General features: G+C 40.5%; 3 protein-coding genes across 9 annotated transcripts in view; 1 reads left to right on the top strand and 2 right to left on the bottom strand.

Moving 5' to 3' along the window:
- AFG2A (AFG2 AAA ATPase homolog A) overlaps positions 1–8,138 on the bottom strand; it is a 208,668-nt gene extending 200,530 nt beyond the window's left edge. For all 5 annotated transcript variants that reach the window (XR_008730645.1, XM_055700731.1, XM_055700734.1 and 2 more), the window contains exons 1-5: positions 8,006–8,138; positions 7,344–7,468; positions 6,579–6,736; positions 3,355–3,413; positions 1,613–2,248 (exon numbers count right to left, since the gene is read on the bottom strand). Coding sequence is in view for 4 of the 5 variants with exons in the window: in XM_055700731.1 (XP_055556706.1) it covers positions 1,613–2,248; positions 3,355–3,413; positions 6,579–6,736; positions 7,344–7,468; positions 8,006–8,138 (1,111 nt within the window). In the remaining variant the exon portion in view is untranslated. The remainder of the gene's footprint in view (positions 1–1,612; positions 2,249–3,354; positions 3,414–6,578; positions 6,737–7,343; positions 7,469–8,005) is intronic.
- On the top strand, positions 8,137–21,432 carry NUDT6 (nudix hydrolase 6). Of its 2 annotated transcripts, none has more exons than XM_055700738.1 (5): positions 8,137–8,302; positions 8,838–9,041; positions 14,096–14,151; positions 17,183–17,237; positions 20,798–21,432. In XM_055700738.1, the coding sequence occupies exons 1-5, from the start codon at positions 8,137–8,139 to the stop codon at positions 21,184–21,186; spliced, it is 870 nt and encodes a 289-aa protein (XP_055556713.1). In that variant the 3' UTR covers positions 21,187–21,432. The 2 variants fall into 2 exon arrangements, with proteins under 2 accessions (XP_055556713.1, XP_055556714.1); XM_055700739.1 differs by having other exon boundaries at positions 8,211–8,385.
- The window catches only part of FGF2 (fibroblast growth factor 2), a 40,211-nt gene continuing 33,237 nt past the window's right edge, over positions 16,601–23,574 (bottom strand). Inside the window, exon 3 of one of the 2 annotated variants that reach the window (XM_055700741.1) lies at positions 16,601–21,875. In XM_055700741.1, the coding sequence (XP_055556716.1) occupies positions 21,690–21,875 (186 nt within the window). In that variant the 3' untranslated portion in view covers positions 16,601–21,689. The remainder of the gene's footprint in view (positions 21,876–23,574) is intronic. The other variant, XM_055700740.1, reaches the window with a different exon arrangement.

Here is a 23,574-nt window from a genome sequence, read left to right as displayed (position 1 = left end):
GTAACATTACGCTCCCAGGTAAAGAGCCCCAAAAAAATTTCAGACCAGCAAAACTAAATTAAATGGGCACAAAGCTGAAAACAGAAGGTGAAAATTAAAATGCAAGAAGAAGAGACAAATGTTTGACAAAGGATTGACCCTGGTACAAAAGACATTGCTGAAACACAGCCGAAGAAGAAACATCAATTGGGTACTGCAATCAGACAGGGAATGATGCTTGAACGGCAGGTCACATCATGGTGACAGAGAATAACACAACTGGCATGGCATGGGCAGAAGGCCCAAACCTTAGGAACTAATATACTCAAAAAGAAAAAACTTATCTGCTAACTGACAAGAGGATAGAAATGAAAGTGTCTTTACAGACAGGTTACTTCACAACAGTCCATTAAAGCACGTGCTGCTCCCTCATGTGGTGTTTCTGGTACTGGCAAGAAACAGAATTGCTAAAGCGAACGTCTCATTACAGCTGACAGCCTCTCTCCCTACAAGCAGACAAGGACTCTCAACATTTGGATGGTTACTAAAGGTTTGTAACTGGTGAGTAAACATCTCTCATGTAATTAGTAGACAGTCTGATCAAGCACTTTTGAGACTAAGTATGAAGAATGCTGATGCTGAAGCAAACTTTCTACTAACACAAAACCATGCAGTGATGCTGTGGTTGGAAGTCAGCAAATTGGGCCAGACCACACACAGATGAAGACGCCTCACAACACCCCACTGATACGTGCTGATCACGCCCAAGCAACACACTCCAAAAGAGCCACCACAGTGTCTTACAGCAATTGTCCCAGTGATCACTGAAATCACCTCATCTCTAAAGCATATATGTGGGAAGAGGTAAGGCAGAAAAATAAAAAGCCTCAAAGACATGATATTAAAGAAATATAGGTGAGAGCCCTGTTTCGCAATGATGCACATCCAGACAAGTACAGCGAACAGACATGCCTGCTTTATGTACATATCCATCTGCAATAAATACACAGTCCAGAGTTTTATCTTTGTCACAAAAACCCTCCAAGTTCATATATGTCAGATATAACTTTATATAAGGCAACAGTAATAGTGTTAGTTTTTCCACCCTGTAATTCCATACTAAACACACTGAGCAGTTTGAGTAAACAGCCTCAAAGACTTCCCTAAAATTCTGCCAGAACCCTACAACACATGGGGATAAAAACAGTGGAAGTGGAATCTGAGTTCTTCTCAACTTAAAAAAAAAAAATAAAAATTAGTTGGCTCTACTAAAGCAAATTAAAATCTGATGACACAAACATCTGCATCTTTCAAATGCTCAAGTATAGAAGTCTTTCCTATTTGCTCTAAATTCTGTTTATGCATACCTGAATTTTCTTAGAGACACATATTTCTTTCCTACTCAATTCTTTTTCACACAAGCTAATCAAAACATCTTCATAGTATCTGTACAGTGTAATTATAGAACAGTTTTACATTGTTTGGACACACAAGTATACCAGATCAGTGTTACATAAAATTTAGTGCATACTCCTGGAATAACTTGGGTTAAAAAAAAAGAAGAAAAAAAAAGTCACATTAAAGAAAAAAAAACTAATATCAAATTAAGAAAGCCAACTCTTAGGCATCATACCGTAACTCTTGAACAGTTCAGCTTGCTTCAAGGGCAGTTCAACCATTTCTCTAATAGTTTTGAGCTGGCTGCTTAAACCTCCTATCATATCGTAAGTGACTCGGGATTCACAATCACCATCTTCTGCTACATTGGTTCTTGTTTCAATAAAATTGATTCTAGTTCTTGAAGAAATGAAATAAAAAGCATCTGTATTGCATACTGCTCCAGTTTTGCCAGTTAGTGGGAGTCCCTCACTGCCTCCTTTCCCAGCCAACTCCAGATCATCAGCAAGGTCTGCAACATCTCCGTTGCTGTAGGTTTTATCTCCCTGACCAGAGTCTTGACCACGGACTGCCACAGCAGAGGTGGGTGTAACTGCTGAACCCGGATCCATCGGTTTCCTTGGTGTGCTCATAGCTGCAACCTCTGGGCTATCGTCAATGTCCATCTTGCCAAGCTGTAAGGACAAATCTAACGTACTTGTCTCCAAACCAGATCTTTCAAGGTCTGGCTCATGCATATCACTGGAAATGGCACTGCTTTGGGCAGTCAGCTCTGCGCCATCAGTTCCTTTCACTTTTGTCACCATGAAGTTACAAAGTTTGCCATAGAAAGTGAAAGCCAAGAGGTTTCCTGGTAAAACTATTTTCCCATCTATGAGAAGATTCAAAAAAGAAAAGAAAAAAAGACAAAGAAGACATTTCAATCTACTTTGGCAGCAATAACGTTCAGAAACTCTTGTAACAGAATAATTCTTTATCAGGAAGTCTAGAGTGTGCTATAAACTAGTTTGGTAATTTCAAGTACTTTAAATGATCCTTTTGTACACGAGCACACTGTACTGGATAAACATTCATAAGCATCGCATATTAAACTCATCATCAATTTGAGCATTTTAAACTTCATACAACGTACAAAGGAAAATTATGGAATTAGTATTGTAAATAATTTTTATTTCCTGTGTGCCTTACAGGTTCACAATATTTCATGTTTAGCCAACCTTTGAGTCTCGGCCTAAAAAAAAAATTAAGGTTTTAGCCTTTGCATTGACAGAGAAAGATTAGGAAATCTGATCTGAATGCATCCTACAGGCACAAAAAACAAAGGCAAAAATGTAAATAAGATTTATTATTTCCAGCCAAACTCATGAATTTGGAATGCAGTTGATGTTTCCTGCTTCTCAGAATAGCAATATTGTTATTAATTCCTAAACCAAAAGATTCCCTTTGAGTAGAACAATTTGTAATGAGTGCTTTGCGTAGCACTGCCTTGAATAACTTACTTTTATTTTCCTTACTTGTACATCTCTACCACCCAATGAAGAATGATTTTGCTTATTTACCACCACCGTTAACAAAAAAAAAAAATAAGAAAATAATCAGACTATGGGATTTCATGTCAATATTGATCCCTTACCTTGTTGTTAACGTGCAGTATTGCACTCTCAAATATATCACAGTATCAGCCAGAAGGCCAGCAATGATTGCTAAACAACAGTAACTTGAACCAGCAATATATATAATGGACAGAAGGAAAGGAATGGAATCATGATTAATGCAAATTAGATATTTACAGCACGGCAAAATTATTTATCCCAAAGAAGACAGATCCCTAAAAGAAGTGTGAGTAGAATAGCATTCTCTATTTTGCCTTAAGCCCTCGATTAAGAATGTAAAATGAAACTGTTTGCTTTGTTATCCAAAAGTTTACAATCTACTACAAAAATTAAACAGTCAAAAGAGAAGCAAAAAAACTTATACCTAGATTTCTCAGTAGGCAGACAGACATTTCCTCAGCATTAACAGTGGCATCTTTGTCCCTGTGGTAGGAAGAAAAAAAAAGTTATTTTTCCAAGCAGTAACTACTTCAAAACCAAAACAGAGTCCACACCACTAAAGGACCAGGATGATGAAAACCACCTGTTTTACAGTATATGATTCATCCCCACAAACAGAAAAGATGGATGAGCACTTTACAGTCTTCAGAGTACTATCTCTGAAGATATTAGACCCATAGTAACAAAAGCAGCACACATATTCAATTTTGTGTTAGTTTTTCCATACAATACGCTGTAATAAACAATATCGTGAGTTATATTTATCATTTCTTAAGATTACAAATGCGGAATGCATGCTTCACATCTCCTCAAGCAGAATGGTCATCACTACATTTACCGAACAGAAAAAATTACTGACAAGGTAGGTCTCTTTCAGCCCTGCAAGCACACATAAAGCGAACGCCTTAAGCACTTGCAAAAACTGTGCATGTCTTAAAACAATGCACATCCACTATTGAAACAGTACAAGTTTTCTCCATGATATGTTTTCTAGTCTCTTATTTAATTGAGTTTAAGCAACTCGAGAGATACCTCGAGAGCACCTTCCTCACCAGCCCTGGCCAGGCCTACAGCCTTTTCTCAAACACGCTCTCATCACTGGAATTTAACACATGACTGAACACGTGTGCTCTTGGCTCAAAGCAAATGAAAGGTAAAAGGTGTTTACATGAATGTCTTCCTCTAGTGTTCATATAAAAACATTTTATATCATATTTACAACTCACTGAGAGCACAGACATCATTAACTCTCCCTGTTCCTCAGATACACTGCAACGTGTAAGGTTGTGGTGATTCAATCATTTTTCAGCAGTGGCTTATCCATGCAATCTTTTTTCTGTTTTATTTGCTCCTTTGCCTGCTATTAAAGCCCATTAAACCATTTTTTTAAAACTCCTTAGGATTTACCCTCCTCACCCAATCCATATGAGCCTCAGACATTAGCCCTTCTGTTTTCACAGCAAAATAAATGTTTCACTACATCCGTTCTTCAGAAATGTCCACAACTTTTGTAAATACTTATACCTGTATGATTTAAAGCATTACACCAAGAGCTGAACAGCAGCAGCACCAAATGCATTTAAAAGATACAACTGCTGCAAATAAAAGTATAATCAATGGGGGGAGCTCTAAACCCAGAAATAAAAATTAATTTCTCAATTGTACTGATTAAGAAAGCAACTTGAGGGAAAGAGGGGCATTATGCTATTATAGAGGAGAACTCTCAAAATACCACAGCCGTATCTGACAAGTAAACACATACTCAATTATGCTGTTGGGGTCCAAGGTTGGGAATTGTTTTTTTTAACTGGAAGAAAAAGCTAAATTATGCATGCAAGCAACTCCCCAGAGGTATTAATTTGCAGAAAATTAACTCCACCTGTAAAGTGTCTAGAAGCTCGGGCAGCATTTGAATAATGGCGTTTCCACTTACTCTTTTAATAATTTACATTCTTACATGATAGAAAGCACTCTGGTTTGTAGGAAATTACCCGGCTTAAAACAGACCAATCACAGTTTTCACATTTTCTCTCCTAGAGTCATTCTAGAAAAACAGCCATTTACATGACTTTTTACCTGGTGGTACATATGCGTAACAATCCTGAGAGCCTGACTCAACTGGCTGAGAAGGAAAACTCTGGCTGTGGAACAGTTTCCAAAAAAATTACAGTAATCATGAATATTTCAAAAGTTACATGCAATTCCTCTGACTTCATCCTTAGCTTGTATTTCAGTAAAAGTCACAGCTTTAAAGAAAGAATGCGTTGAGTATTAACAAAGGAAAATATAAATAGATTGGGTTTAATTCTGAAATTAACGTGGGGTTGGTTTTTAATAAAATCAGTGTTTTCAACTACCTCTATAACCAAATACTAGGTAATAATAAAATTTCCTGTAGAATTAATTTAATTACAGAAAGATGTAAAGATATAATTTTTTTCATTTTCTGGTGAGAAGAAAGGCATGGAGGTCAAAGCAAGCTGACGCGCAACCAGGTAAACCTGTAAAACTGTAATTAAAGCCAAACTGGTTGTATTACTGACAAAAAGCAAGATTGTCTCACCAACATTTCTGACAATCAGCATGCTGGAAAACAGCATCTCCCCCATAAAACAGACCATGCCAATGCCATGTTTGAAAACAGAGGTTTGGCAGGGAAGTGAATTTAATTTATAGAAATTAAAGTGTTGGGACACTTTCAAAAGTAACTGTAAAATAAATTTATTTAGGAAATAACTATAATCGTATTCTGCATCAACCCAAATGCCGACTCTGTGGAACGTTACAAGAATGACAAATACAGGAAGTCATTTAGCAGATCACTAAACTGCTAATTTCTCAAAGCATTCACGATTTCAAGGCTACTGTGATTTGTACCTTTTGTCCCTTTTTTGGGTGAATTTCAATTAAAAAACAAAAACATACCTCTGAGAGTTTTAAATCCTAAAAAATACTCCAACAAATAAAAGCAGAGCACAAACCCACTCACATACAAAGGTGATGTTTTGAAGGGAAGTGGTTAAAAAAAAATAAATCACTTCACTCCCCGCAACTTGTCAGCCAGTAGTTCTCTTAACCGCAACAGGACTTTTTTCAACAAGAGCTTTTCAGATGGCAGTTTGCGTTATACTTCCTAATGACAGCAGCAGCAACATGGGCTCCTTCCAACTTGACATGAACTGTACACGCTGAGCCTGTCCTCATCCTTTACAAGACACTTAACATTTTAAACAATCTGCCTCGATCGTGCAGTTATATACCCTTGCTTAATGCAAATGCAATGCGGGTAGCTTGACCTCTGCTTCAGGAGGTACTGAGCTATCATTACTTTTCATCAATTTAGCATAAAACGAAGAATCTAAACTAATAAACTAATAAATAAATAAACTAATGAGCTTAGTCTAATTATATTCTCCACAACAGCACCACTCCTTAGTTGAGATTTTGTGCAACAGCTGAGCCAATCCACTGCCCACAGAGGAGGCACCAGTTAGCAGCAGTTAGCCAACAGTTACTAAACATTTGACTTCGTGTGGGTACTAATTCCATCAAAGCAAGAGAGAAAAATAGCATCTTCCAAGAGGTAAGAGTCTGCAGTGCAAAGCAGATACCTCACAGCACGGCACTACATTACAGCAAGTTCCATACCTCAACTTTACATCGACTTCCTCTGCCTGGATGACTGCACCAGTCACAGGCTGCGCAGTGACAGCATCACCTGGATTTACTTTCAAGTTCTTCTGCGTGGTTTCACTCAGCCCAACTTTCCCACCTGGAAAGCCTGCAGTGGGCCACGCAGTACAAACCTAGGAAGAGTTTCAAAGCAAACAACTGTCAGTTGAGATTCTCCCCCATCATTTCCAGTACTCCAGTTAAGGTAAGCAATGTTTTATTCTGAAAAACATGAGCTGAGGAGGAAGAAGGATTAGGTTAAAACCTAGTGCCACAGAGTAAGACGCAAGTAGCACTGAGTTTTTAAGATATTATAAGACACTTTTCAAGAAGGAAGAGGTTATATTTTGCCTACAAAGGAGATAAAAAAATTCCACCAGGACACAACACATTCTGCAGATGACACGATGCACACACTGTGCTGACTAGGAAATGCTACAAATCAATGAAGAGTAAAGGGCTACACTCTTTGCAAGTAGAAGATATGCGTGCATTTATAATATACCATATATAATATATATATTCACACAGGACTTATAAATTTCTTGGAGGCAAAAGAAAACATCAGCAGCATGGTTTTTTTCCACTACTGAGAATAAAGATGTACCTACAGTGCGTAAAACACGGAAAAAACATATTCGCTATCTTTCTCAATGCGTGCTCTATTTTGGTCCCCATTTAATGCAACAGGAACACACTGAAAGCAGAAGAAAAGCCCTTGTAGGAACAAGAAAGTCTCACCTCCTGTCGCCCATCAGCAGAGGTGAGCAAGACCGGGCGACCTATGCATATGTTTGCAGACTTCATGCTACTCAGCGACAGCTGGGCGAGGAGTCTTTGTAACATTTTTGGAACTTTGTCATCTCCTAACATTTTCAGGAGAGAAAATACATCGGGTTTTGCTACCTATCAGATGAATTCAGCATTCCCCAACCCGTACAAACAACAAAGCCCTTCCAAGCCCTCAGGGGAGGCAGCGCCCAGCCGTGAGGGAGGCGCAGGGACCCTCTGGCGGGAAACCGCGCTGTAGCGGGACAGCGGTTACAACACCCCTGGGCGCCGGCTGCTGCTTGCTGGATCTGTAACCCCGTCCCAGCTACCAGCAGGACCCTTCTGCGGCGGTCATCACTCCGCGGCACCGCAACAAAACGCGAATTTCACGGGGGCTCAGCCGACCTCGCCTGAGAGACACGCCACGCCACGCCACGCCACTCCCACCCCGGCTCCCCGTCTCCGTGAGGGATGGGGCAGCCCCTCGGGCCCGCTCTGGCGGCCGCGGAGCGCGGAAGGACGGCGTGAAGCGGGAGCCCGGTGTTGCAGGGACCCATTTTTAAACGAGCCGCCCTCAGCCCGCCGGGCCGCGGCAGGCGCCAGCCCGTCCCCGCCGGCCCACACCCCCGTACCTGCCTCTACGGCGTCGGCGACGCCCAGCGCCAGCGGCCCGCCCTCGGCAGCGCCGGGAGGGGCAGCCCGTGGGGAGCCACCGGCGCCCGGGACCGGCCGCCCCTTGCTCTTCCTTCTGGAGGAGGCCGACATGCTGCCGCGCCGGCTGCCGCCGAGCGGTTCCGGGAGCAGAGGCCGGCACCGCCCCGGGGGCGGCCACTTCCCGCCCTGCGCAGCGCTATGGCGAGGCTGTGGCCGGCGCTACGGCGGGCGCGGGGCTGGGGCGCCCTGGCGGGGCTGCGGGCGCGGCCGGACAGGTTCGGGGGGGTGAGCGTGGACCTGGCCGAGCTGCGCCGTCCCCTCCGCCTGGAGCCGGCCGCCTTCGGGCGGTGGCTGCGGGGCAAGTGCCGGGCCGGGCCCCTGGGGCAGCGGGGGGGGGGGGGGGGGGGGCGGCGGGTCTCCCCTCAGCCGCCTGGCAGCGCCGGGCGGGCGAGCGATGGCCGCCTCCGCACACCACGAAGCCGTGCGGTGGAGGGCGCTGGCAGAGGTGTTGGAAGCAGCAGAGGTCCATTTCCCTGTGCCTTATGGTAATGCTGCCATAAAAGCCAGCGTTTTATGCACTAACACAGGGACAGGGCTGAGCTGGCAGTGCCTGCACGCATCGTGTCACCACTGATGTGTTTCTCGTTGGGCTCTGTGGTAAATGAGGTGAAAATACAGATTTTCACATGTAAACCCCAGCTGTTGTGCAGGGATAAGGTTTAAAACGAGAAAGAGCAAGGGCAAGGGGGGTCTCTGAGCAGTGGCAGTGGCCTTGCTCTCTCTTACCCTCCTTACCTTGCTCTCTCACAGGCGCGGTGGCCCGGTGGCAGGAGGAAGGCCGTGTCGCCGTCTGGTTGCACGTCCCCATCTTCCAGAGCAGATTTGTGGCGGCCGCCGCTTCGCAAGGCTTTGCCTTCCACCATGCTGAGCAAGGCTCGTCCACCCTGACGCTGTGGCTGGGAGAAGGGCCCAGCAGGCTGCCAGGGTTTGCCACCCACCAGCTGGGAGTCGCAGGTTAGTTACAAAAGTGGTCGCACCCATGAAAAGCCTTTTGAACGAGCCCTTAGAACTAGGTTCAGTAGGAAATCAGCCTCTGCACAGCCAGCACGTGGATGCCAGCCACTTACCATTCCGGTAACTTTACAAAGCGAAGCATGTCATTCGTGACTGTGCCTGTAGCTAAAAACAGGCCCAGAAAGAGGTTTCTCAAAACAATTCCACTTTGAGAAAATTTTCAACAGCTCAGGGAGAAGAAAATGTCCTGAAGCTTTAAAATTTTAACTCACAGTTTTTAAATGCTATTTTGAGAAACTTGTTGGCTTTCAGCTTTCACCTTGCAGGTGAGAAGAGAGGTAGGATTTCAAGGTTCAACCAGTTTTTTTAAAAGTGAAGAAGTAACTATAGTCTTCTTAGGGGAAAAAAAAATCACTTCTCTGCTTCCTCTCCTTACTGTAGGTGCTTATTATATGCATCTGCCTAAGCTATGCTCAAGTTAAGGTCTGTAAATAGGGCAAACTTGACCCAACAGGGATTGTTCAGGAGCTAGCGCAACCGTTGGCCTAAATTACAAGAGTCTAAAAGCTCCTCTAAGCTGTGCCTAGAAATCCATAACCCAAACAAGTACATTTTACAAACAGACGGGCATCTCTTTACAAACAGACACCATACTCTTACCCATCTAGACGTCACACAACCATGGTTGGAAAGGAGTTGCTCTAAAAACTGAGGAAATTCCCAAGGAACTTGGTACGACAGTTCCCCTTTTTTTTTTCATACAGTGCAGCACAAGGAACTGATGGGAGAAAAATACAGTCAACTTGAGCTCAGTGGCACTAAATTTGAATGGTTTTGTCCCCTCTTGCAGCAGTCTTCCACAGATTGGCAATTAGCTGTCTCATCACTCAGTCATCTCCTGTAATCTGGAGGCTGGTTTGGACCCCTAGCATCCTGGTAAAGACTGTGGAACACTCCGCAGTTACAGCAGAGGGACAGCAAATACCTGCCGTTAAAAGCTTGACTCGTTTGTCCTTGGTCTGCAGGGGCTGTATCGGACATTAATTCTTCACCAAGTGGTGTTAAGACCCGTAAATAGCCATTTGAAATATCTAGTTAGGAAGGACTCTGAAAAGCTGCATTATTCTCTGCAGCAGCAGGTCAGGTGAAAGTAAGTTTTGGAGAAACCGCCTCTGATTACCAAACAGGGCTACTACTGTCAGTACTGGGAGTTCTGCGTTACAAAGCCAGCAGAGGGCAGGGTATAAACTGAAGACAAACTTGGATTTTTTCAATCGACATGTCAGAGCATGTTTTCCTGAGGTATGAAAACCTCACCATTAAAATATGTGGTATTAAACTCGAGTAAGGCAATGCATTCTCCCAGCAAAAGCACCGTGTTGCTCCTTACATTTATAACTTGCATGTTTGGGGAAATATGACTAACTGAAAGGGGAATTTTCTGAAGTAGGTTTTGCATAGCTGAAAGTGCTATTTAAAAGAAAATCATGTGATAGATGTGTCGTGACCCCGATGGTCATCAGGAAGGACTTAATATAAGAAAAATTGGAACTCTGAGAAGCACTTTCAGTGCATAATTTGCTTTTGTACTTTGAAACAATTTGCACTCTGCTAGTAGGAAAAAACTGTGAGGAAAGAAAAAAGTATCATAAATGCAGGTATATGGATTTCATAATCTACTGCAGAGATTTTAAAATTGCACAACATACAATGTATGTATTCTTTGCTATCGCTTTTCAAACCACGTTTCAAAAATATATTTTTATTCATTATTGGGGGTTTCTTTAAAAGAGGTAAAGACTTAAGGAAGACATTTGGGCAGGTGAACAAACAGATTTCTGTGTGTGAAATGATGACTGCAGCGTTTGGAGTTTTTCCCCTCCTCATTCCACTCATTCTCAGGGGATCTGCAACACATCCCAAGAATACACTAAGCATTGTGGATACTACCTGGCATATGTTATTCCATTGTCTTTCTACTTCAGCAGCAACAGCCTGGCTGGTGAAAGGGCTTCCGTCTATTTCAAATTAATTTTATTGAAATATTAAATTATTTAAATATGTGCATTTCTATTGCGTGTATGTGCCAAACCCTAGGCATTTTCACTGCTGCCGAGCCTTCATGTCAAAGCTGTAGCCAGTCAGTTAAATACAGAACTTAGTCCCTTGAGCATCCCGAAAAAGAAAAGCAGAGATGTTGCAAGTGATCTGCTGGCCTGCGGGAAGCCAGCACAGCAAGTGGATAGTAGGTAGCAAGCCTGCATTGCCAAGTAGACCGGCAGCTGGTTTTCATCCTGTCTGGAGTTTCTCACACAGCAAAGGCTGCACAGCCAGTGCTAGTGCCGTAGCATCATCCAGCCAAGTGATGACAAAGGTGTGAATAAGCAAGGTCAGGTCATACTTTGCCAGACTAGATCAGAATCGCCAAGCAGAGAGTAGCAAATGTTACTCATTGGGCTTGGCCATTATTGTTTAGAAATAGTGGAACATGTGATGTGTCTTCCAACTCACTTAGCTGCATCCGTTTGTAGGCGGCAGGATGTTCCAAATATGTTAAGGTACAAAAAAGCTAATGGTGTATGTAATGATTAAGATGTTTTTGAAAAGCATTTCCAAAATTCTCTGCCTCCTCAGAGGAAGAGGTCTGTGATCCAGAAAGTGACGTGTTTGTAAATATGCCACATAACAATGGCAAGAGGAAGACAAGTTGAGGAAAGAAAGTAAAAGGAGAGGAAGAAAAGTAGAAGTAATTCTTTTCTGCCTCACCTACCTTAATCTAGTTGAAACAAAAGTCGAGTTGGAAAGAGAGAAGGGTCTCCACACACAATCATCAGCCTTGGCCAGTCCTGTTACTTAAGGAAAATGTGTAAAATGAGCAGCTGCATAAATGTCAGACTCACAGGAAGACGGTTACATGGTCCAAGCAATCAAAAGTGATTTAAAAGCAGTTTCCAAAGTGTTTGTTACAAAGTAATACCTGTTCCTGTCTGCGGATCTTTACAATGCAAGCAGTCGTGTGCACTCATTACATGAATGACAAGTGCTTTTCAATGCTGAACATCTTTTCACATGTTTACATCAGTCATAAATGAAACTGGTAGAAGATATTTTTTCCTCTCCATAACTTGTTGTCTTGCGTTGTCAAAGGGAATTTTTTAAAAAATATTTTTCTTACCTATTTCCCAAAAGAGAACATTCAAAATAAAGCAGTGTTAAAATAGTGATTACTTTATTAGGTTACAAGTGTAAACCTTTCCAGCAAGTCATCCCGGCATGGGATGATTTAAAGCTCCAGGTACCACCACATTTGTAGCAAGAGGGAGAGTTTTTAAAACCACAGTTCAGCACCCGCAGCCAACCTTTGCAACCAAGTGAGGTTCAGCAGAGGGACTTCTGAGTTACACTTGAGAAAATGAGACCAGACAGCAAATCCCGTTAGTGTTTTTCCTTTCTTCTTGTTTTGGACTTGGGTATCATCTAGTAGAGATTCTGGACATCTCACAGAGAATTTCACTGCCAAAAATTACATTCACAGGCATCGATTTCTGTGGAACAGAGGAGAGACAAAAATGTTCTTGCTGTTTGATTCAAACTGCAGTTTCCTGTCTTAAGCAGTCGTCCTTGCTGTCAGCAAACCACTTGGCCGAAGAATGGCTTTTGTAGAAAATAAGCCCTGTAATCACAGCATGCATCAAAGTTGCCCCTGTTTTTATTTTGTTCCCTCTTTTAATCAGTACAGTACTTGAACATGGACACTACTAAATATTTACAGGAGGAATGAAATCATAAAGTCACAAGCCACAGGCAGGCAGATATGTGACTACCCTCTTAAAGCACGTCCTTTGACATATCTTGAAGGAAGATTGGTATTTCATCTTTTAAATATTCCTCCTACACATAAGTCTGCCATGTATTATTAAAATACAGAGGATATTTTGAGCTGGACACTCATTCCTTAATAATTCCCTTCTGTGGAAATACTTCCCTGTAGCATTTTAAATGCATTTATCATCACAATTCTGTCCATATACTCTTCCTCCTGCTGTAAAATGACATCACTTTTTTAATCATTAACTACTAATTTGAAACCCATGCATGACAGATGTGGAAAAGAGCCTGGTAAGCTACACCACAGTACTCATTCTGCTCACCACAGTGCACTTTAAAATCTGAGAAAAATCCTTGTTTTAAAGGGAAGACATTTTTTAAATATGACTAGTGAGCGTGACATGATGATGAAACATGAAAGCACTTGGATTTTATAAAGTAGGAAAACATGTAATCTATGGGAGAAAGTCATGGACACACGAAAAAGCTGAACTTTTCAGTCATATGTCCTGATTTATTTTTTTTTAATCAAGTAAAAGTGTCACTTTTTGGAAGCAATGCTGTTTGATTAACAATTTGACTCAGTCTACTGTGCAGTACCTGTCATGAGCACTTAGCTGGGTACTACAGTGTGACTTCATAGTCAGCCAGCCAGTTGAACATGATCAGTACAGTCAGCCCACTAGTACTATGCTTTGTGTGTTATTAACCAGAAAATGCTCACATCTTCACTACAGCAGGCAGTTTTGTCAGTTTCACTGAAGAAAAGTTCTTACCCATTGTGGCTATTCAGCCAGAGCCACTGGAAAAACTTCTGTTATTTGAGCAAGCTTACACGCACGTCTCTGCTGAAGCAAGCAGCCTTGCTAGATTATGTGGATGATGTCTTGATCTTGCATTCTTTAGTTCTGATAATATTAACACAAGTGAATTATTCTTTACATTTCTTGCCTAATCTGGAACTTTAAATGTGGAAAGTATTTATCTTGATACTGCTAGCTTTGAATTTTTATACAGGATACTTAACCACTTTTCATATTTTATTGTGTATCAGGTTTCCACCAACAAACCACTTTCTGCAATTCATCCATACAAATCTTACTAACTGTAAACTGAGTGTCATTAGGGGTTTGTTCTGCTTTATCAAAGCATGTTAAATTATGGTTGTTAAGACTGAACATAGTTCTCTTAACACTTCATCTTTTTCAATATTATCCGTCTACTAGGTGCTGTTCTAGATGAAAGCACTGGAAAGGTGTTGGTTGTACAAGACAGAAATAGGGTAAGTTTGTTACAGAATTATAAAATAGAGAAGTTCATTTAGGTAAGCTTACTCTAGTATAAAACAAAGGTATTTTCATAGTCTAAAACTGCGACAAGTTAAAAGTTACTTCCTTTTACAAGTGTCTTGGAATATGTCTATCAACAGATTGAAATAAGACTTTGAAAATCAACAGCTTTGTTGGTAATTATAACTGATGATTGAATCAGCAGAATTAAGTATTCTTTCTGCTTTGAGCTTTCTGTTTCCTCCTGTAACTGACGGAAGAGTCCCTGATCTTGTATTTGGATCCATGCAGACCTCTGTCTCAAAGCAGATCTTGGGAGAAGGATTCTGAATTTGTTTGGTTTGAAAATTCCAGGCATATCTGTGGCTTTAAATAAGCAGTAACATGGTTGGCCATGACCTGGAGACCACCTTAGTACAGCAGGTGTAAAGATCATTAATTTCTCACAAACGGAAGTGCTTGACCTCACTACTGAAAATGCCAAACCAGAGAGTATTAGTGCGGTGGTGGTGGGTGGTGTGATGTGGCTTGAGGTAACCAAGCATCCATCACTGGTAATGGCTTAGCCTCTGTGTTAGCCTCTATCAGGCTAACCTACGTTTTAATACAGCAAGCGCAGAAAGCTCAATAGCTCAGTAGTTGGCTGTGCTACTCCATTTAAAGTATACTTAGATTCCATTATGCTTTCATTTGTAAATTACAGGAAAGTGTCTCTGATACAGTGAGATTAAATTACAGGAAAGTGTCTCTGATACAGTGAGATTAACTGCAATTTTAACGTGGAAACAATCAAATCTTACATACATAGACTGAAATATACTTGGATGCATAATTTTCATTTTATATAGTAAAAACTAGATCAACATCTCCCTTGGTGCATTTTTCTGTCTTTCCTGAAACAGTTACTAAGACATTCCTTCTCAGGACCCAAAACGTCAGTTCACTGGCAACTACAACACAGCTAATGAACTGCAATGAAAGGATGTCTTCATTGGCAGGTTCAATCATATAACATGTTGAATTTAACACAAGAGTCCAGAGGAAGAGAAACACCCTTTTCTTGTTTCCTGTAAACTACTGATCTTATAATTTTACTTTCCATAAAGTAAAATTTCCACGACTTCTCTATAGCAGGACCCTCAGGCTTACATTCAGTTAATTACCAATTAAAGCATAAATCCAGCAGGTAGGCTGTAAGCTCCCCAAGTGGTTCCAGTTCTAGAGAGTCTCCAGGAACAGAACAGCAAATTGTAAACTGCAAAAATGCTACATTTATTTTTCCTTTCATGTGCACAAAAATTATAAAGCTGCATGCTTACCTTTTAGTATCTTAAACAGTTCTCAGACTAAAAATGGCAATTGCATGTTCTGCATATTCAGAAGGAAATAGTAGTTTCCTAAGCCCAGGAGGCTTAAGGTTTAACTTCCTCACACTGTGGTTTTGTTAAAGCTCACCCACCACCATTTTAAGGGCAGACAGCTCTATCCAGTTTTACAATGACACATCAGATGCTCTAATTCAGGTTCTAGGTCCAACTGCATACTCACCGGGTGTTACCTCCTTAGCCTCTGGCCCCAAAAAGGAAGAGGACCAGCCTGGCACCACTCTTCCCTCCAGCTCGTTCTGAGAAGTGGGACGGGTATATTCCAGGTCAACTATTTCAACTTACTTTTCCAGAACAAAGCTGACAGCGCAGTGAGTGAGGAATGAGAAAGAAAAAAGCGATTGTTTCCAACTCACCTCTTTATACCTCTCTTTTATTGGCTAGATAAAATTAAATATACATTTCTTGTGCAGTAAGCACATAAAATATCTCTAGTGCAAGCAAATCAGCTCAGAGAGTTGTTTCCCACCGTCAGTTTCACCACTCCTCTTCCCTTCCCCTTCCCCACAAAATGAACAATTTCCCCAGAATGGTGACTTTTAATACAAAAGCGTAAACAAAAATATTTAAGCAGCTAGTGGAATTTTAAGAGCAGTTTGGGTTTAATCATGAAAGGACAATTCCACAGCACACAGAGATTTCCAGGAACTGAAAGCGAATCTGAAAGCCAATAAACAAATGTATGTATTTTCCATCTGTGCTATTTTTAATCTATTACTTTAAACTCTGATCCAAGCCCTTTAAGACTGCCCAGAAAAAAAAAACCCCAACACATTTCCAACTAGTCAGTGGGGTTTCCAATCACTGGAAAGCACACAACTTCCCTCTCTGCTGGATGTACAAGAAAAGCTACCTTTTTTTTCCTGACAATGTACCTTTTTACTGCATTAATTTCTAGTTGAAGGTTAGCTTCTCCGTACATAAACTTTCAATACTGGAAGAAATAAAAATAGTTACACATAGACATAACAGTAAAGCCTACAATCCTTGTGCATTTGCAAGGTATGTAGGAACTCCTTTACCAATATCAGTAACAGCACCAAGTCTGCACCTCACATTCTCTTTTTAGTACTGAACTTTATTGCAATTCAATAAACACTTCTATATATAAATCACACACAAAGCCTCAGGTTTTGTATTCCATGAAAACAAATGACAAGTTACACTAAATGGTTATTACAGACACACAAGGTCATCGTAAAGCCAGTGCAGTATTGAACAGTACTACAATGATAATGCGGGTTTGTAAGATTAAATATATAGACATTTTTTAAAAGCCAAAACCATGGAAGTGAAATACATTAGTGATTAAATATAAGGTTATATTGTCAATAGCAGCTTTTTTAAATGTTCAACTACTCTAATTATCTAGCAGCAACATTGTCCAATGACTGATAGACAGTTTGTTTTCAATCAGTAGATGTTTGTTCTGATATTTCATACAGACTGTAGATACCTCTGATCATCACATTAGCAAGAACAAAGCAGTTCCTACTTAAAACCTTACTGATGTTTGTAAAAGTAATTGCAACACTACAACGCAAAAAAAAAAAAAAAGTCACATGTTAATTGTCTCCTTCATATTAAAAAGTACAGCACAGGCTGCATACTTCATTAATATTTTTTTCCTCCAATACAGACTATCAATGCATGGAAATTTCCAGGAGGTCTATCTAATCCAGGCGAAGACATTGGTAAGTCCTAGGATAACGGGTCAGACGTCAACAGAATTATAAAGACATTAACAGCACTGAAATACATTGTGACCCACAGCACTCCTATGACTAATCGCTTCTTCGAATTAATGGTGAATAGATGAAGTGATGTGATCCTATGACCTTAATGGTAATGGGGTAACACTATGTTCAGGGCATAGAAGTTTTTTATTTGTAACATTTACCCTTTTCCACAATTTCTCTGAAGTGAGTGCTTGACGCCAGCTTATTTTTTGTACAATTGTTGGATATGCTGTAACATGAGCCAGAAGTGCAGGGGATTAAGGTAATTGGTATATAACCCAAATAAAACTGCAAGTGAGCTCTCAGCTCACAATGGAATCCAAGGCAGTGAGCTCAATGATGGACTGAGCAAAAGTTTCCAACTCTCCATTTTTATATCTAAAACAGAACTAAATGCTTCCTTCTACCCTTATTCATTTGATTTGTTTAGACTAAGAGCTCGTTGACACAGGACCAGCGTGAAGGGCAGTGCCTCAGTCTTATGGGCACCTACTTTGAACTAGAGACCCAAGGTACTTGTTTTAAAAAGCCATGCTGCTTTGAGGAAACCTATTGTTTCCACCCAGCATAGCACAGGTGATGATGAACACTTCTGCAGTTAGGTTCAGAGCTGGATGAACAAGGGTGTTTATGAAGAGACAGAAAATTAGGCTTTTTCCCCTTGTACCACAACCCTTAAAATTGTATGATCCATAAACTGGGTAATTATTAGGTATCATTAGGTATTATTTTTAAAATATAGGCCTTAATTTCAAAAGTTACATTTGCTCACATTAATTTAGCCCCACATCGGTATTCAAATCTGAGTATATTGTTCCAATAACTCAAAAACGCAGAACTCAAAACTGTCACTCGGAACAATACAACAGCTCTGGCAAATTGGGCATCAAGCCCAGGTTTACTGACCAATTCATACCTTAGAAATATCTACTGTTTTAGCAGACTTCCTACAACAATGTGTGGGGAGGTCTTGTACTCCAGTTCATTATTTCAATATGTGGAGAAAGTTTCTGCTTTGCAGGATGTGGCCAAGGTGTATTTTTCATAACTCATGACTCACGCTTTAAGTCTTTTTGTCAGACGGGGTGACAGAAGTCAAAATTACTTGCCTGACAGTGTGAATCTATTTAACATAGTGAAATGGATTCATGTTTTCAGAAGAATCCTAAATGCCATGTCTGTTGTCTAGCCAGGCTCCGTTTCACTTCTTGTGACAGAGAGCAGCTGTAGGCCAGGGGATACCAGAGGGATTTTTGTACTGAGGAAAAAGAATCAGCAGCACTGGCAACAGTTCCCCAGAGGAACACTCTTAGTAAGCCAGTGGCCATCCCTTAAGCAACAGGTGAGATTATGGCTGGAACTTGGATGTAGGTACTGAGGAACACCTGGGAGGAAACAAATCTCTTACAGCTCCCCTCCCGCTACTACTAAACTATATAATAATAAAAGTTACAATTCTCTGCATCACATCATAATATTACAAGAAGATATAAATTAGTGAAGCATAACATATAATAAAGCTTAATTTTCCTTTCCTAATCCTTACATCAAACCTTATAAACTCACAGTCATTCAAGAGACTAAATTTCAAATTAAAATTACAAGTCACAATTACAATGCTTGAAGATCCTGTGATTATATGACGTGACAGAATATACGGCTGCCTACTTTAATGAGTACAAACTGACTCACACAAGTAATTTGAAGTTTCATAATGCAGATTAAGCAAAGTGCACACTTTTTTGTATTTGAATATTTCTGAAACTCAAGCCCTAGTGTTTCTTCTAGTTTAACGGTCATTATATGTTTATATGTATTTATACATAAACACACATTTAAATAAAGGGGAAACAGAAAAAGGCACTTCATCTAAAAGCAAAGTTCAAAGCTTAAATTAAATCCTTAATTATTTCCCTTTCCTTAAACATAGCCTGCCTCAGCATTCCTCGTGATCTCAGTTTACCTTCTTTGACCACTTTTGTGTAACACGGCCCCTTGCCTATTACTACAACCACTTGCCACAGGGAGTTTGCTTCACAACCACCATTTTAAATCAGAGGACCACAGAGGCCTTCCTGGGAAATAAATGCAATCTCTCCGAGGGTCAGTAATGGTAAAGGAGTATCTCTCCCCATATGCAGTAGCCTTTTAACTAATTAATACTGTAATAAACTCACAAACATAAATGTTCTGCAGGCACCACGTATTAATGGGTCTCCAAACCCACTACACAGCTAATCCCATTGCAGGATGGAAGTTGAGCTGAGGCAGAATCAGGGCCATTAACACAGCTGTTTGGCCTCTGCTGGATAAATCATTTTGTTTATATGTTGCTAGCCATTGTGTGTCCAAATTATTTACAATACTTGGAACTACCCCTAAAACGTCTGGGTTTTTTCACCTCTGACGTGTCAAGATGCAAGCTTCCCTAAGAATGCAAATCTCTGCAAGTTTTTTTAAAACGTATTTTGCTTTTGGAAGTAAGCCAATACACTCATTTCTTACTGAAAATGAACTAACAGAAGCAGGTAACATTGCAAAACAGCTCTATGTGTTTACCACAAGACACAACTATGAGTTTACACAGATTTGGAAAAAGCTAGTATTTTACGTACCAGTAGCTACCCCAGGCAAACAGGATTTGACTTGACTACAATGAAACTGCAGACTTTGGGGAAATAAGTGGAGTATCAAAAATCTCATTTGGGCTCTTCAATTTAAGTTATTATTCAAGAGAAAAATCTTCTGTTTTGAAGAATAATGGATAGATGGGTAATTCTCTGGCTGTAAATGCAGTACACAGACCCTCTAGACCCTTGTAGTTAACGGCTGCTTTTTTGCTTTGAGGACTGTTAACCCCTACATCACTTCGGTTGACATACATAAAATGTACACGTGCGGCACAGATGCAGCATGTCTTCTGCAAGAAAGGGCTATGTGCTATACTGGTATTATGGCATATGTGAAATATCATTAGACATTTAAGATGCATCTTGAAAAGGACTTAGCGCCAGCTTTCACTTTCTTCAAACAACAGTTGTACCCATTTTGTTACACCTTGTGGCAAAGTGTGATAAAATGGATTTGATCAAGTGATCTGACACACGCACAGGTGTTTAGCTGCACAGGGTCTGAATCTGAAACTAGACAGAGGCCAGGAAAGAGACGATTTCAAAGGACTGAAAAGAGCGTGCAGTGCTACCTTGGATTAAGAGATCAGTGGAGCCAGCAACCGCCAGAACATCCATTTCAAAACCACACCCGGTACAGTATTATTGGAAGTTTCTTACTTTCATCATTTCGTAAGGGCATACACAAGAAAGGCATGTAGCAATTAGTTTTGTTTGGGGACCAGAAAATTAGCTTATGCTTATGTTCAAGCAAACAGGCTTACACTTTGAAAAGCTTACAAAGCAGAACAGAACGCTTTGAGTTTGAGATTTTCTATGATCAGAAGGTTTAAAGAGTGCTAAGCTGTTCTCAGATGTATTGTAAGGAGTGCTGTTTTCACCTAGGAGACACAGCAGTTCGAGAGGTTTTTGAAGAGACTGGCATCAAGTCAGAGTTCAAGTCCATCCTAAGCATAAGACAGCAACACAAACACCCCGGAGCCTTTGGGAAGTCGGATATGTACATCATCTGCCGCCTGCAGCCCTCCTCCTTCAGCATCAGCTTCTGCCAGCAGGAATGCCTGAGGTGTGAGTGGATGGACCTCGATGAGCTTGCGAGGACAAAACACACAACTCCCATCACCAGCAACGTAGCTAAACTCTTACTTTACGGATACCGAGAAGGGTTTGATAAGATTGACATAACCATGAAAGAGTTCCCAGCTATCTACATAGGCATGTTCTACAAACTATACCACAGGGAGCTGCCCGAGTCCTATAGAAACATTACATGATAGCAATATGTTTCACATTTCATTATGTTAATAATTTAGAATTACTACTGTAGTGTTACATAGACCATATTAAAGTTGTTCATGTTCTCTTTAGGTAATTATTATAAAGTAATTATTTATTCCCTAATAAGCTACAGAAATATAAATAATTTCTAAAGGTAAATATTGCTGTAAGTGTGCATCAGATTTGTTTTCCTTTACTCTGTAAATCAAACATAATGTAAATAAAATAGCTCTACATAGATACCTAGTAGAAAACAGAAGTGTTATTGATCCTGAAAAGGTCTCAACATTGCAAGTAATATTACCTACACACACACCGGCACAGCAGGTTTAAAGAGCAATATAAAGACAGTATGAAACATTCATGTTTTAATCTGGTATCTGCAAAAGTAGTTAATATCAGCAAATAATTGCTTATATTTTTGCTACTTAGGAGAGGAGTAAGAAACTCGGCGTCTTTAGTGTAGTGTGGCGTATGTGCTCAGAACCTGCCATGGAAATCAGCTTTTAGCAGACATGGGAAGAAAAAGGATAGCTTTCTGTCCAGGTCCAGTTTTTGGTCCAGGTTTGTACTGTCCAGTTCTTTTCAGTGCTACATACCAATCGGAGTATTTCCGGGATCGGTAAGTGTTATAGTTATTAGATTCCAAACGCTCAAAAAAGAAACATTCTTCTGTTGCACATTTCTAAAAGAGAAAAATAAAAGGATTATTGATATTCCATAACAAATCAATTCTTCAGATTCATGGGCCTCACTTAATAAGAATGTAAGTTAGCAGTACATTTGGGTTTAAGAAATTCACATCAAATGTTTCATGTTTGAAGAAAAGATACAGTTCTTTTACATCTTTTTAACAGTATTTTCACAGTAAGAAGCGTTTTTATTATCTTGCTTGTCTGTAACACACCCCAAGCAGATTCTAATGTGTTTTCACCATGTAATTCTTTGTTCTGATGTGAAATTCAAACAATTAAATAAGGAACCCCATCCCTTGGCACTGACTGACTTCCAAACTCAGCGGTTTTGCCATCTCATCCTAGGTTGTGATTTAACCAAAAGCAAAGTAGGAGGTTAAAAGACAAGACAGTATTTCCCTTGCCTTCCTCAAACCAACCTTTTTATCAATTAGAAAAATCGTATGGCATAAAGTTTCAGCCTTTGTCTATTCTCTTCTAATTTTGAGGTTTAACTTTCCTAAAGCTAAGTCAAGTCTGTGTTTGTAGCACTCCGAAACAGTGCGAGCCTGAATCTGTTCAAGATTTTTTTTAATTCAAAAATTTTAAATTTATTTTAAGAAAAGATCAGACCTGGCAAAGAGGTATATTCCACCTAGAGATCAAGCATACTCTGCTAGTGTTCGAAAGTATATCTGTAGAATTATTCTACTTCTGGAAGTACGTTTTCAAAAACAGCTCCAACTACATGGAATTAACGTGCCTTGACAACTGCAAATAAAATTAGGGTTTTGTTCACACAAAGGGTCAAAGGTGAGCCATGGAGCTCCTTACTGTAGGAAACTCTGGTTTCCCCCAGCTTAGGTGAATTGAAGGCACTTTTGGACAAGTTGATGGAAAAGAAATTAACTGAAATGTACTAATAAACAGGTAAGAGCCAATCTTGCTGAGAAGGCCACAAAAGGTGAGACTGCTTGGAGCCCAGGAGACAACACCAGGAATTACTACGTATGTCTTTTCTTACATGCAGCATTCAATCACCATCAGGTAGAAGATACTAAACTGCCTACAAAGCCCTCAAAAGATAAGCCTGCTGTCAATAAATACAGCGCGATGTACTTCTGCACACGGCAGAAAGCACTGCTCCCACTGCTCCCTCGAGGTGACCACACTGAAGAGAAAGCCTTCGTTTTCAGATGATCCCATTCCTACTGGTGAGATCACATCAGGTAGGTGTTACCTACTGCAAGACTTTGAACCTACAGATTTTCCTGGATGGTTGTTACTGGCTGGGGGCCTTAGAACCCAGCTAATTTAACTACAGCTAGTATTTATAGCTATTCATAGAAAACTCCAAACAGTAAAGTTTATTTATTTTCTGAAATCTACCACATGGATCCTCTGTATCAAAAACTTCAGAGGACATACAAACAGCTTCAAGTAAGATGTCGTTCTATAGGAAGAGGATCACTACGGCATTAGCTGCATCCGTCCCAAGGCACATTCACACCAGCAGAACCCCTGTCAGTGGACAGCACTGGTCATGTAGCAGCCACAGGGGAACCTGCCTGCAAAACTGGTGCTTTCAGCAGGTGAAATTATTTTCTCAAATACAAAGATGGCAGAAGTTGAACATCACAGGAATTTGGGGGGGGGAGGGGAAGTGGGGGCGGCACTTTCTTTTCATACACACCCGCTGTCAGTCCATCA

The sequence above is a fragment of the Falco cherrug genome, chromosome 1 (assembly GCF_023634085.1).
Source record: "Falco cherrug isolate bFalChe1 chromosome 1, bFalChe1.pri, whole genome shotgun sequence".
Taxonomy (NCBI): domain Eukaryota; kingdom Metazoa; phylum Chordata; class Aves; order Falconiformes; family Falconidae; genus Falco; species Falco cherrug.
Note: the sequence above shows the minus strand (reverse complement) of the source record. Positions and strands in the feature narration are given on the sequence as shown.

Excerpts from the sequence above, each read along its gene's own strand:
- NUDT6 (XM_055700738.1), top strand. The coding sequence starts at position 8,137 with ATGCTGCCGCGCCGGCTGCCGCCGAGCGGTTCCGGGAGCAGAGGCCGG. Across the intron at positions 14,152-17,182 it reads TTGTACAAGACAGAAATAGG|ACTATCAATGCATGGAAATT; the intron begins GTAAGTTTGTTA and ends CCTCCAATACAG. Across the intron at positions 17,238-20,797 it reads TAATCCAGGCGAAGACATTG|GAGACACAGCAGTTCGAGAG; the intron begins GTAAGTCCTAGG and ends GTTTTCACCTAG.